The sequence below is a fragment of the Scardinius erythrophthalmus genome, assembly GCF_964197995.2.
Source record: "Scardinius erythrophthalmus genome assembly, chromosome: 16".
NCBI classification, from domain to species: domain Eukaryota; kingdom Metazoa; phylum Chordata; class Actinopteri; order Cypriniformes; family Leuciscidae; genus Scardinius; species Scardinius erythrophthalmus.
Genome location: NC_138236.1, coordinates 18,308,049 through 18,321,934, shown reverse-complemented (window position 1 = coordinate 18,321,934; position 13,886 = coordinate 18,308,049). Strand labels below are relative to the sequence as shown.

Sequence of the window (13,886 nt, the reverse complement as noted above, 5' to 3'; positions counted from 1 at the left end):
GCAACACAACTGTTTTTAACATTGATAATAAGAAGAAATGTTTCTTAAGCACCAAATCAGCATATTAGAATGATTTCTGAAGGATCATGTGACACTGAAGACTGGAGTAATAATGCTGAAAATTCCATCACAAGTATAGATTACATTTTAAAAAATATATTAAAATAGAACCTACATTTATGTCACAATATTGCTGTTTTTACTGCAGCCTTGGTGAACATAAAACTGGAAGCTTGTTTCCACCACAAAATAAAAAAGGCAATGGTGACTTTTTATCTCACAATTCTGACTTTATAATTCACAATTCTGACTTTATAATTCACAATTAAGACTTTTTTTCTCCGAAATTGTGAGATGTAAACTTGCAACTATTAGATAAAAAGTCTCAATTATCTTTTGAACGGTACCCCAGAAAAAAAAAAGAAAAGAAAAAGAAAAAAAAAGGTAGTGCTGGAGCCAAAAGTATTCAGGTTGTTTTGCAGTATATTTCTGGCCCATAATCTGAATTATCCTCTTAATAACAGGCTAAGAAATCAGTCTGGCTAAAACATGCACTGTCACACACAACTATTAATATAGGCCTAGGCTTGTAATAAAAGTCAGAGAACAACACATACATGGCCTTTTAATATAGGCCTAAGCCTGTAATAAAAGTCAGAGAACAACACATACATATACTGCAAAAAGCAGTTAGCATTTAGCATGATCTCACATTTCAGTGTTTGTATGTTTAGACTTGACTGCTCCACTTTTTATCGGTGTTTGCAATAACGCTGTAAACTTAAGATTCTATTCACCCCCTTATTCCCTCATTTTTACCTTCAGCTCACTGTCACGCATCTCTCTGCCGCCTCCTGCATTTTCAATAGGACTTGTGTGGGCAAGATCAATCTACTGGTCACACCTTTCCTTCTCCAGTAATCGGAGATTTAAACCATTCCTCAGTTCTGGAGTTCAAGGAAAGGTCTTTTAATGTTGGATTTTTAAATACATTTAAATACATTATTATCAATTAGGTCCAAATAAAACCAATTTTTTTTCATATTGTGTGAGTGTGTGTGTGTAGATATGGGTTAAATAGTGAACACAACTCTAAAGACAAAGGTAAACTAGAATATGGAATTTGGCAGGCCTAATCAGAAGAATTTTCGCTGTTGTTCATTTACAAGAAAAACACAACAAACTATCCACTGGCCAAAACAGCTTACATGCACATTTTACTTTTCACAACGACTTGCATTGACAGGAACCTTTGTTTTGCATTATGCTTTATGAAAAAACAACAACATTATAAACACTTCCTGTCACCTTTTAAAACGGATCCACCTTTTCTGTCTTTTCTAGTAAACTCTCTCCTCAAACTCTTGATGCACAGATCTTTTTACTCTCAGATCCATGTTTCTCAGCTTTGATTGTCTCATGATCAAAGGGTCTGTTCTCAAACCGCTATCCTGTTTCGTTCTCCTCTCTCTCCCTGTCTCTATCTCTCTCTCCTGCTGTTGTGAATCTCAAGAAAGACATGTTGAGATCTGTTGCCAAATTCCATTTATTTGCCTGCGGGACTGCAGCATAAAGGAACATGCTGTGCCCCTGGTTATGTTCACTGTCTTTGTTTTTCCTTTTTAATCTCTGCTATCTTGTACTCACATCTGGATAAGCAACACACACCACAACAACAAATGCATTGAGACTGCAAACAATGCACTACCAAACAAACAGTTTCATCTGTCTCGTAGTTGGATGTACATTTTACCAGAAGATTCCACCTTTCATTTCACTCTCTCTTTTTTATTATTTTTTTTAATTATTATTTATATCATCATAGTCTTTGTAACCTACTTTTGTTATTGCTGTTTCCAATTTCTTAATTTGTTCAAGTCCGTGTAGCTAATAAAATACTAAAAAAGATAATACTAAGAAAGAAAATATTACATAACCAGGTTATTGAGCATCACTCCTGAAAAGATATGTCGTAATCCTGGTTACTCCCTGTTTTCCAAGGAAAAAGAGTCCCTTTCTTCTCTATAGATGGATGGATTTGCTAGTTAGCTTATGGTGAAAGAGAGATACCACAACATTCCTTTTCAGTAGCAAACTGTGTCTCGATCTGAAGATTTTAGCTTTTAATCATGCAGCTGGTCTGGCAGAAAAAAAAAAAAACACAAAATAAAAACCCAGCCCAGGCCTGTTCCTGTATATTAGAAACACCTACTTAATATTTTTTTTTAATATATAACAACAACAACAACAACAACAACAAAAAATCAGGTTTGTACAACGTTTTTGAAGAGCTAACATTTCATGTCATTAGCAAACAAAGTCACATTGCACTTTTATGCAATCTTTTACAAACGAAGAATTACTAGCTCTGAAACACATCTTTTGTCTCAAAGGTCAAACAATGAACCTTAGATGGCACAGCATGTCGCCGACTATAGACACTAGGATGAGTCCTTCTATTCTCACATTAAATGAAAGACTATGGTCCATCGAACATGTGAAACAAAGAAAAAGAAGTGGCAAATTATGCATGCATGCATGACAAGGAAAGCTGTAAGCGGTTAGCAGGATTGTCTGAATGGCTTTGGTCTAAAAGGTGCAGCAAAGATTGCAGATAACTAACAAAAGAACCACTTTAAGTCCCCCTCACCCACCTAGACTATATGACTGATCAGATGTCAGCAGAGGTAACTGCAGATCACTGCTTCTTGGTGTGATCCCGCATAAACATTATGTCCTCATTTTCCACAGAGCCTCACTTCCCCTTTTTTGAGTCTAGACGCTTTCAACACTTTGCATGCTGCACTTGAGCACTTTGAACACTTTTCTCCGTCAGCATTTTCTATCACGATCGAGTCTTTAAATAGATGTACCATAGTACAAGAAAGCCTGTTATTTCGCAAAAAAAAGAGAGAAAAAAAATCAATAAAAGGGCAGAGATATCTTCTTGACCAAGAGAATAAAAAATACATAGTTCATTGGTCATCGCTCATCAAGAACTAATGAGTTTGTGTGTGTGTGTGTGTGTGTGTGTGTACCTGGTATTCCCAACGTTATGGGGACCAAACTTCCCTGCAAGGAAAATAATACCAGTAAATTTGGACCTTATGGGGACAGTTTTTCAGGACAGATTTAAGATCTACGGTGCAAGATTCTGACTTGGCTTGGGAACTTAAAATAAAAAAAATAATACTATTATAATAAATGCTAACATATTAAGTGAAATTAATAATTTAAGATATTTTAATGTTTTTGAAAAAAGTCATTTATTTAATCAAAAATACAGTAAAAACTGTAATAAAGGGGGAATATTAATACAGTTAAATTGTTACATATTTATATATAAAAAGTTCAATATTAACATACATAAAATATATTTTCTATTGTAATATATTTAACAAAATGATTCCACAGTAATTATACTGCAGCAGTCATTACTCCAGTCTTCAGTGTCACGTGATCTTTCAGAAATGATTATAATATTCATAAAACATTCTTATTATTGTAAATGTTGAAATATTATTTAATATTTTTGGAAACTGCAAACTAATACATATTTTTAAGGATGATTTGATTAATATAAAGTAAAAAATAACAGCATTTATGTTTTTTTTCCAACAATTTGGATTTAACTGTCACTTTTGACTAATTTAATGCATCCCAAATAAAAGTATTTTTTATCAACAACAAAAAAATCATACAAACCTAAATGGTTTTAATTTATGTACATGTGTCTATATTTTACAGTAAGTATAAGTAAATAAATAAATAGATACATTTCCAGACCTGTATCTTAATGAAAATTAAGTAAAACTTGGCATATAAGGTGATGTGTTTGGGCATTTAAGCACAGTATATGACATAAATACTCTATAGCAGCACGGAACATGCATTACTTTATTTAATGCAATTAAGAAGGCTAGTGCATGACACTCGGTCAATAAAGTTGACTAGAGATCTAATCATCTTGCTGACCTAAATTCCAAAGGTGGTTTTAAAGCAGGCTATCCTGCGTCTTTGTTATGCCATAGGTATGAAGCAAGGGTTATGCAACTACACTGAGATAAACCACTTCAATTTACTTTAGTCCAAATTCAGTCTCTCTGTCTCATGTTATGATGTGGCTAAATGGTTAAAGAGCCGTGGAGTAAATCAGTGTGTCCAAAACACACTGTAAGAAGACGTATGCTTTTAATTGCTGATAAACAACTAAGGCTAAGATTACAGCATTATCTTTGCTTTACAGTCAGGAAGAATCTCTTTACAGATGTTCAGACATCCAGCGTGTCCAGAAAGATAAATCATCATATGGACAGTCATATTTTATTACTTTCTTAGGGTGAAAGGAATTGACAGCAAAGTGGATGGTGAAAATATGCCATCTTAGCATGACGTGACATGCTATCTATTTGCATTTCCCAAATGTTGGCATTTTGCCCACTTCCTCTCTGGTTCAAGGCCTCCATATAGACACAAAGACATGGCGCATTCTCTATTACAGATATGAGGTTCTTCCAAGCATTAGTTCCAGTTTTAGCCACATACAACAGCATAGCGTGACCATTATTGACCACTTTAAATAGTACTGAAATCAATATCAAAACTGCTCTCAGCTACAATGGGAACTAAAGTTTTAGATCCTTTTTTTAAATCTTGTATATTCAATAAATAATGACTTTGCCAATGAAGCACAATACTATTTTAGGTAAATGTTATTTTTTGAGCATAAAAGTTTTGTGCAAAATGGGGCAGTAGACACTGAGGATTGCTAGAGGAATTTGACTGAGGAAAGATTTATGAATTTATAGTCCACAGACACTGTTGTTTTGACTTTCAGAAGAGTTTAGAAAGTATGTAAGTGTTGAGAAGAGCATGTAAGCTATTGTAAAATCCCTTATAATGAATTAGCGTTGTACCATCCAGTGACTGTGCACCAGAGTATAAAGAAAATGCCTACTGTTTTGTAACAAGATGTTAACTAAAGCCATTTAAGCCATGGCAAAACAGAAAGAAGAACAACAGAGATGTAGGCCTACGGGAAGAGTGAATGACCACAGGAGGTCTTGATAGGTCAGAGGTAGCGTTATCACACTACGTCAGCTCAGTCCAGCTATAAAGGACCAAGCCATCGGTGGGTCATCACAATTTCAACCCCATTCTCTTGAGGACTACAAGCAAGGTATGACAATTTACATTAAATTTATTCTCGTGATAACTTTCCAAACTTTTAAACAGAGTAAGGAGCGAATCTACCGAGCTTTTCAGTGGAGCAATAGAACAGACGTTCTTTTCTTACCTTAGGTAAATAGTATATTGGCGACATCTAGGCGTCATTGCTTGTCAGCATCTGTACATTCAGCAGCTACAGCTTAACAATTACAATGCTTTGAAAATATGGAAAAACAAGCATTAGAATAAGCATATTTTTTAAATTATTTATTTAGTATTGTTTTGTATCTTCATTTGCATTGGTTTCCAAAAGCGAACGTCTTCGTGTAGGCTATTCAGCACATACATTATCATATAGGTTATTTGAACTCTTCTCGTTGAAGCAGATGGTTCTTTAAAATTGAAATATATCATTATATAAAATATATTTCGCTTAAAACAGTTACGAAGTAGGCCTACCTAATAACAAACAGGAGAAAAAAAAACGTCTACGCACTGTTGTGACAATTTGTGACGTATTAATCAAATAATTGTATCTTAATCGGTCGAAATGACCACTGTCCGTAATCGGTGGCTCTCTAAACTCGTTTTTTTTTTTCTTTTTTTTTCTGTGTGTTACAGAAAAGACTGAAAAGATGAAACTGTACCTGGCTGCAGCCGTGCTGATGCTTGTACTTGCTGTACACACAGGTAATTGTCCATCTGATTTTTAAGATGAAATATTCTCAAGACATATTAAACATCAGTTCTTAGTATATATAATGCTATTTCACATCAGTTCAAATGAGATTTATGCATTTACAACGTTTACCTGAAATTCAAACAGAGGCCCAGGATGAGCCAACACTGGAGCAGCGTTTCGAAACTTTCCAGACCCAGGTGAAGGCGATTGCAGAGGACCTGACAGAGAAGACCAAGACCACCTTTCAACAGTTGGATCAGAGCGAGTTTGCTACTAAAACCAAGTAAGATCATTATAATTCATAATTTAATTTATTTATTTTTTTTATATATAAAATGTAACTCAACTTTACATGTTATATTTATTTATAAAAAGCATTATTAAAATGGTCATGTTGTATTTGTACTGGCATAGAAGCTGCATCACATTTCTGTGGCTTTTTCTAACATGAATGTGTGCTTTTGTCTTGGCAGGAGCTGGTTTAGTGAGCAGTTTGAGAAGATGAAGCAGAAGATGTCTGAAACCTTCCAATAAAACAAAAAACGATGACCATACCCTTCATATCTGCAACCCTGTAATGACCTTGTCATATGTGATATCACCCCCACCCTGTTGTGCCAACTGGTGCATTTGTTACAGTTTAAAACGACTTCAAACTGTGATGATCTGCTTGTCATTTGTGTAATCTGTAAAGTATCTTACAATTTTGTGGGATGCTGTTAAATATTATGGAAAAATTCATTCTGAATTTTTTTCAAAACAATAAACAGTGAAAAAAGAACCAGTTTGTGTTTGTTTCATTTGAAATGTGCTCATATTAACAATGACATATTGAATTATTGTGAATATAAATTTGAATACACTTTTTAGATATTTGTATCAACGTACATAACAGGAATATGCTACATAATGTTATAAATCAGTTTTAGTAGTTTAGTCAGTTATTTCTAAAAGCAGATAAACTGATAAAGAGCAATATACAGGCACACACTAACTATAAATGATGCCATAGCATTAATATAACACCAATCAATAAAGGGTCAATCAATATATACTATATAAACCAGTATGCAAAGTTGCAAATCATAGGTCAAGGGGCTTCTAGCATCAGACCACATCAGGCTAAAGTCACTGTTTGTCCTCAGTTAATGATCATTACATTCAAATGATTAATATCAACCCATGCAGTTCAGCAGTCAAGAGGACTGACTAACTGACCCCTGTTCTTTGAATTACATCCCACTATTGAATTTCTCTGGCCTAAATGCAACTAATGTAAACTTGTTTTTCTGTTCAGTACCTCAAAGGATCAAGGTTGAAACATCCTCCATATGGGCTAACAGTCATTGAAAAACTGTCAGCTGGTAACAGGAATCATGCTTATAAAATAATCTAATATATATAGACCTTTTGTGGAAGGCTTTTCTGTGCATCTTCACTTAACAGGAATATATCCCAAAAAGCTACCAATATACTATTGTTAAATCTAAATTATTGTAACAATATACATTATATATGTAGTTGTTACCAGATGAGTTCAACAGCATGAAGGTTGCTGTATGCGTTGCTAAACCAATAACCATCATGCTGTTGAACTGATCTGGTAATGATACTGCATATTATTCTCCATATCTTTCTTGCATTTTCTTTGGCCAAAACCAATTAAAATATCGTAAGATTAATGGAGATAGTCAAATGGCTCAGGGCCATATGGACCCCGACCCCACCTTCAAGTGAACACCCCACAAACGAAACCCTGGGAAATATATAAATATAAATACTTATATAAATACTATGTAACATATAATTGTGATTTTTACTTATTTACTTACATTTATATATTATTTAAGTTTATAAATATAAAATTGTACCCCAAACTCCACAAAGGCTTGTTTTTGCTAAGTAAACAGAAGACAGTGCCTACTCAGAGCTGGTGTGATCTGTTTCTCTGAATTGATACAAATACAGCATTGCTGGAGCAAGTTAGCACTCTTCAAAGAAAACACTGAACCAAAGACAACCTCATCGCAAAAGCCTCAGAAAAACAACCGTGTGTCTGGCAAACAGTTCTTCTGAAGAAAAAAATATTACATCTACTTCTCCACTTCTACATTAACTCTAAAGGTACATATGTACTATATATGTTTAAGTTTTATACTTACCATACTGTAATAATCAGAGGGGATTTAGAAGTGGGTATACGCAATGCCGACTGAACAAGAAGTGGGTATACGCCGTATACCTGCGTATACCCTGCACTACATCACTGGTAATAATGTATATGTAAGCTAAACCAAATCTATTATTACCAATTGATTAACTCTGATTGATCTGCCAGATGTCCAGATTGGTGCTCTTTGTTCTGGTGGTGATGTTGCAAGGTCTGTCTATGCATGTATATATTTTATTTATTGCTGCTTTTGATATAAAAGACTAAAGATATATAGATTTAAAAATCAATGGAAATATCTATCATGCAACTTACTTTAAAATCTGTAAATCTATGGCCCCCTAGTGTGTTTGACATTGTCAAACCCGTTGCCTTCTGCTGCTCCAGACAATGCTGGACTTCTTGGAAGAGCACAGCAGTTGTACAGGTACAGCGAATACAAATTCTTTATTCACTGCTAAAATTGAGTATGGACATGTTGTTTTACTTCTGTGTTTGTTTGTGTGTCTGACTGATACAGGGACACAAAGACTAAAGTTCTAAATGTTGGCAGCACAGCTGCTGATTTCTTTGGCATGTACTTTGAGGACCATCTCCAACCTGTAGCTGACTCTTACATAGAGTGGGCTAAAGACGGTGCAAGTTCCCTTTGGGAGAGACTGAAAAGAAAAGTGCCCACCTTCAGATCAACCCAAGATAAATAAGCAGAACAGACCTTTAGGGAACAAAAAGACTCCAGATCAAACCTCACTTAAGTTTTAAGTATACTGATATTGTGGAATTAATGCACTGAATCATACCACCAATGTAGTCATTCCATTGCAATAATGCAAACATGACGAAATGTAAAAAGTGCAACTAAACTGTAAGAATGTTTCCTTTTAACACCTAATTAATAAAAGTGCTGGATAATATCACAGAACAAATAGATTGTGGAATCTTTGAATGAGAAACTGTGGATGGAGTAGGAAATAGGAAAATAATTAAGGAAGAAAATGAGAGACAAAAATGCTAAATGAATAATGATATTTAATCTAATGAAAAAAATTTAAAAGAAGGGGAAAAAAAAGGTCCACGGGTTTTAGATTAGACACGTTATGTTCCAAAGTGGAAAGTTCACTGGGTCTGATTCTGTCAATTTGGCATGTTGAAAGCTTTTCACAACCTTTGGACAGCCTTTGCTCAACCCTTATTAGTTTATGTACATTAAAGTCAAGAATATTGATTCTGGCACTCATGCGAAAAAAAAAAAAAAAAGAAAAAAGAAATTGCTGTCCAAGCACAATCAGTAAATGTAGTGCTGAATAGGTTAAGAAAATGTGTAAGAAAATGAGAAATGTTTATTTGAATGTCTAAAAAAACTGTAAAAATGTAGAAATATTTAGCCTTTCAGACTGCCTACTTCTGTGTTGAGAAGCTTATTCACATATTTAATATATTAATATGTATTTCTTTATATTAAAAAAGCCATCATGTGCAATTTATGATTGCAACTGTTACAAAATGTCTCTTTTGTCTCTTCTTTGTGTTCATGTAACTCAACAGAGCATGGTGCTAGCAACGCCAAGATTTTGGGTTTAAACCCCGGGGAAATACGAACTAATAAAATGTGTGCTTTACAGGCAGGACTTTTTGAAACTGGGATAGGGTCAAAAGCGGTCAAAAAAAGGTTTCAGGGGGGTCAATGGAAAACCAGTGAAATATCCTAAAACAACAGTATTGAGAAAAGCGCTATACAAATAAATTTAAATTGAACTAAAATGTTTCTCTCTAGGTTTATACATCTCACAACATCTAATAATGGGTTGAAATATAATGGGTAGGGATATTTACCAACAAATGATTAAAAAAATATCTGGAAAATATTACCTTTTTTTATTAACCATATCCTTTCTTTTCTTTTAGAGCTTTTCTTTTCTTTTCTTCTTCTTTTGAAGCTGCTTGTATGAAAGTGCCTGCTAAGTGTATACATTTATCCTTAATGTATCTTTAAACACTCACATCAGCGTCTTTAACATATAAGAGGTCGCAAAGCAGGTCAATGGAAAACCAGGGAAATATTTTAGGTCTCCCAAAACTATAATAACAGTATTGTGAAAGGCGCCATGCAAATAAATTTGAATTGAAGTGAAATGTTTCTCTCTAGGTTTATACATCTTACATCACTCTAATAATGGGTAGAAAAGAAAGGATATCGTTAATTAAAAAAGTATATATATATATAAAGCTTTGCTTTTCTTTCTTTTCTTTTCGTTTTGCTTTGCTTTGCTTTCAAAGCGGCTTTGTATCAAATTTACTTGTGTATGAATTTATCCTTAATGCATCTTTAAACACTTAACGTCTTTAATTAGTGATTTCATAAGTATAGTCTCATGTCTCATTAATACACATGCAGGGAACAGTGGACTCTGAGTGGACAAACCATGGTGTACATGTTTGCCCGAACAGTAAGTCCACTCGCGTGGGTGTGTATACATGCAGCATGAGTGTGTGATTGATTGTGAGTTATTGAGTGTGTGTGTGATGACGTTTGTTTGGTCAAGCGGTCGGGCAGATATAGGGATGGACGGCAGACAATATAACTGCAGACTCAGCTGGTGCAGTTGACTCCAGTCCTTTATTTCTCTCTACAGGAATCTAACTAGCACAAGGTAAAGTGAGTCTTCACTATGATGCTCTTATTTATACATGCATTCATGCATTAACATGGGGATAAACTACTTACAATGCCTCATTATTTTGAAAAGAATTTAAATGCATCTCTCTCTTTTTTGCCGCAAATGCAAAAGAGTGCATATTGCATTTGAAACATATTTTCTTGACTGTTTATACATTTGAATTTTTGGTTTGTGCATGTTTTAAATACATGGGTGATATTCAAATATATTCCAAGCATATCATGTCTAAATTTCTGTCTCCTCTCCTAGATGAAGCTGACATTTGCTCTCATCCTTGCACTCCAAGGTAAAAACTAGTTCTTAAAAATCGGATCTCTTTGTTAACTGGTGCACAACTGTACAAAAGAAAAATATTTTAGAACAGAAGGCCTGTTCATTGTGATTTGCTCATCCAAATTATGACCCTAATGGAAGTTTTAAGCAGATTTTATTCAAACAAGAAGTAAAATAAGTATTGTATAAATACATGTTACCTGTAAAGTGGCATCTCAGTAGACATGTTTCGATGAACAGCAGTTTACCAGGTGCACATAATCGTGCAGACCTTTATCTGGTCCAAATTCTGTTTTCACACATAATAACCAGAAATTCTTCAATGAATGTGGGTAAGCATGCTGTTTTAGGTGGGCACAGTGCTCTTTTATATCATTCTCAAGGTCTTTTCTTCTTCTTGTAGTGTCGGTGTGTGTCTGGGCACAGCAATGGCCCGAGCCTGACAAGGAGTTAGTTGAGAAATATGAGGGACTGAAAGCAGTTTTCCTTAAGAGGCTTGTCACTGCTTGGGAAAAGGTTAAAGACTCAGCTCAGCCAGTGCTAGAGGACTCACCAACAGGAGGAAGAGCCCAGGAGATTTATGATGAACTTAAGAAAAGCCCAAGAGTGGAAAGCGCCGTCAAAATTATCAGGTGAGGGCGGCCTCAAACTTGTCAAATGGCTCTTACGGCGTTATGTGAGGAAACTGTGAGTAAATCCATGTGTGCTTTTTCCAGCGGTCTGGCCGGTGAGATGGAGCCTGTGGTGGACAAAGCTCGCATGGCTCTTCTCGGTGCTTATGGCCATTACCTCCGTCCCTACGTTGGCGAACACCTGGACAAAGCAATCACCAGCATCAAGCCAGTGCTGGATACCGTCCTGCCTCAAGAGGCTTAGAGTCCACTGCTCATCAAACACTGACTACTTCAACCAAGCAGACATGCATTTTCATTGCTTCAATAATAGATCCAAATCTGAAACGATCTGACAGCTGTGTGTCCAGCACAGTCAACATGTCAGTGCAGTTTATTTGCATCTATATACTGTATCTGTGTATTTGATACTGTTCTGTCCAGCACAGTCAACATGTCAGTACAGTTTATTTGCATCTATATACTGTATCTGTGTATTTGATACTGTTCTGTTTAGTGCAGAGAAAAAAATAACATCCGGTCATGTGATTTTGTGTGCCTCATAAAGAAACAAGATTCATTTGAAATAAAAAAAGATTCTGGAAAATGCAAACCCTGGTTTTGGATGTGATTAACTAATGTGTGCTGTAGCACAAAACTAAAACATAGGTATAATAATGTAAACATGATGTATGAAAGGTCACCTGAAAGGTCAGTTTTCACACATTCATTGAAAACTTGTGTAATGACTACTGATAAGGTCCACAGTCCCACTCTGACATGAACATACTGTAAGAATTAGACTCTAGAAGAAATGTGTGACAGAATAGAAATTAGCAACTTCTGTATACTCAACTCATTCTGTCCATCACTGATAAAAAGCTATTTTCATACAATTTTCACCTTTAGCTTTTGGATTCTATAAATTTAGTGTCAACTAATAAAAAGAATAATAGTAATACAATCATGCTCAAAAGTTTACATACATCTAGCAGAATCTGCAAAATGTTAATTTAAACAAAATAAGGGGGATCATACAAAATGCATGTTACTGTCCTGATCAAGATATTTTACATACAGTCCACAAGACAAAAAATAGCTGAATTTATAAAAATGACCCCGATTCTTAATAGTGTGTCATTACCTGGATGATCCACGATGATGGTTGTTCTTGAGTCCCTTGTTTGTCCTGAGCAGTTAAACTGCCCAATGTTCTTCAGAAAAATACTTCAGGTCCTGTAAATTCCTCAGTTTTCCAGGAAATTTTGCACATTTAATATCTTTCCACACTGAGGACAATTGAGGGACTCAAATACAACTATTTAAAAAGGTTCATTCACTGATGCTCCAGAAGGAAACACAATGCATTAAGATCCAGGGGGTGAAAAATTTTTGATTTTGAAAATCAAGGTAAATTGTACTGTTGCTTTTACTGTTGTACTGTTGCTTCCGAAGGGCAGTACTAAATAAAAAAAATTATATATATATATATATTTTTAAATAAGAAAAATTGGGGCATCTTCATCCTGCTTTGCTCGATCACTAGTTCAGTATGGAGTACCACAAGGCTCAGTACTAGGACCGTTGCTGTTCACTCTGTACATGCTACCCTTGGAAGATATTATTAGGAAGCATGGGATTAGTTTTCACTGTTATGCCGATGATACTCAGCTCTATATCTCTTCGCGGCCAAGAAATTAACGGAATGCATACATGCAAACATTTGGATAACTAGTAATTTCCTATTACTTAATTCTGAAGAAATTTTTTTTTCTAATGATTGGACAAAAAACCTCTGCACGTACTAACCTAGAATACTGTCTAACAATTGATGGCTGCTCTGTCAAGTCTTCGTCGTCGGTTAGGAACCTGGGTGTGCTCTTTGATACCAATCTTTAATTTGAAAGCCATGTTTCTAGCATCTGTAAAACCGCATTCTTCCATCTTAAAAATATATCTAGATTATGACATATGCTTTCAATGAAAAATGCGGAACAGTTAGTTTGTGCGTTCATGACCTCAAGGCTAGATTATTGTAATGCTCTAATGGGTGGTTGCCCTGCCCGCATAATAAACAAACTACAGCTGGTCCAAAACGCAGCAGCTAGAGTTCTTACTAGAACCAGGAAGTATGACCATTTTAGCCCGGTTTTGTCAACACTGCATTGGCTCCCTATTAAACATCGTATAAATTTGAAAATATTGCTGATTACTTACAAAGTACTAAATAGTTTAGCTCCCCAGTACTTGAGCGAGCTCTTAACGCATTATAGTCCTTCACGTCTATTGGGATCTCAAAACTC

At 35.1% G+C, this 13,886-nt stretch overlaps 3 protein-coding genes across 3 annotated transcripts; all 3 read left to right on the top strand.

The window, feature by feature from the left end:
• Window positions 1-5,146: 5,146 nt before the first annotated feature.
• apoc1 (apolipoprotein C-I) lies at window positions 5,147-6,623 on the top strand. The gene is made up of 4 exons (XM_081387937.1): window positions 5,147-5,179; window positions 5,791-5,859; window positions 5,996-6,134; window positions 6,325-6,623. Exons 2-4 carry the CDS (start codon window positions 5,805-5,807, stop codon window positions 6,383-6,385), a joined length of 255 nt encoding a protein of 84 aa, XP_081244063.1. The 5' UTR covers window positions 5,147-5,179; window positions 5,791-5,804; the 3' UTR covers window positions 6,386-6,623.
• A 1,178-nt stretch (window positions 6,624-7,801) lies between these two features.
• apoc4 (apolipoprotein C-IV) lies at window positions 7,802-9,521 on the top strand. Its single transcript, XM_081388616.1, has 4 exons — window positions 7,802-7,975; window positions 8,190-8,232; window positions 8,367-8,448; window positions 8,542-9,521. Exons 2-4 carry the CDS (start codon window positions 8,190-8,192, stop codon window positions 8,723-8,725), a joined length of 309 nt encoding a protein of 102 aa, XP_081244742.1. The 5' UTR covers window positions 7,802-7,975; the 3' UTR covers window positions 8,726-9,521.
• A 1,014-nt stretch (window positions 9,522-10,535) lies between these two features.
• apoa2 (apolipoprotein A-II) lies at window positions 10,536-12,190 on the top strand. Its single transcript, XM_081388835.1, has 4 exons — window positions 10,536-10,672; window positions 10,949-10,985; window positions 11,376-11,604; window positions 11,689-12,190. Exons 2-4 carry the CDS (start codon window positions 10,949-10,951, stop codon window positions 11,846-11,848), a joined length of 426 nt encoding a protein of 141 aa, XP_081244961.1. The 5' UTR covers window positions 10,536-10,672; the 3' UTR covers window positions 11,849-12,190.
• The last annotated feature ends 1,696 nt before the right edge of the window (window positions 12,191-13,886 follow it).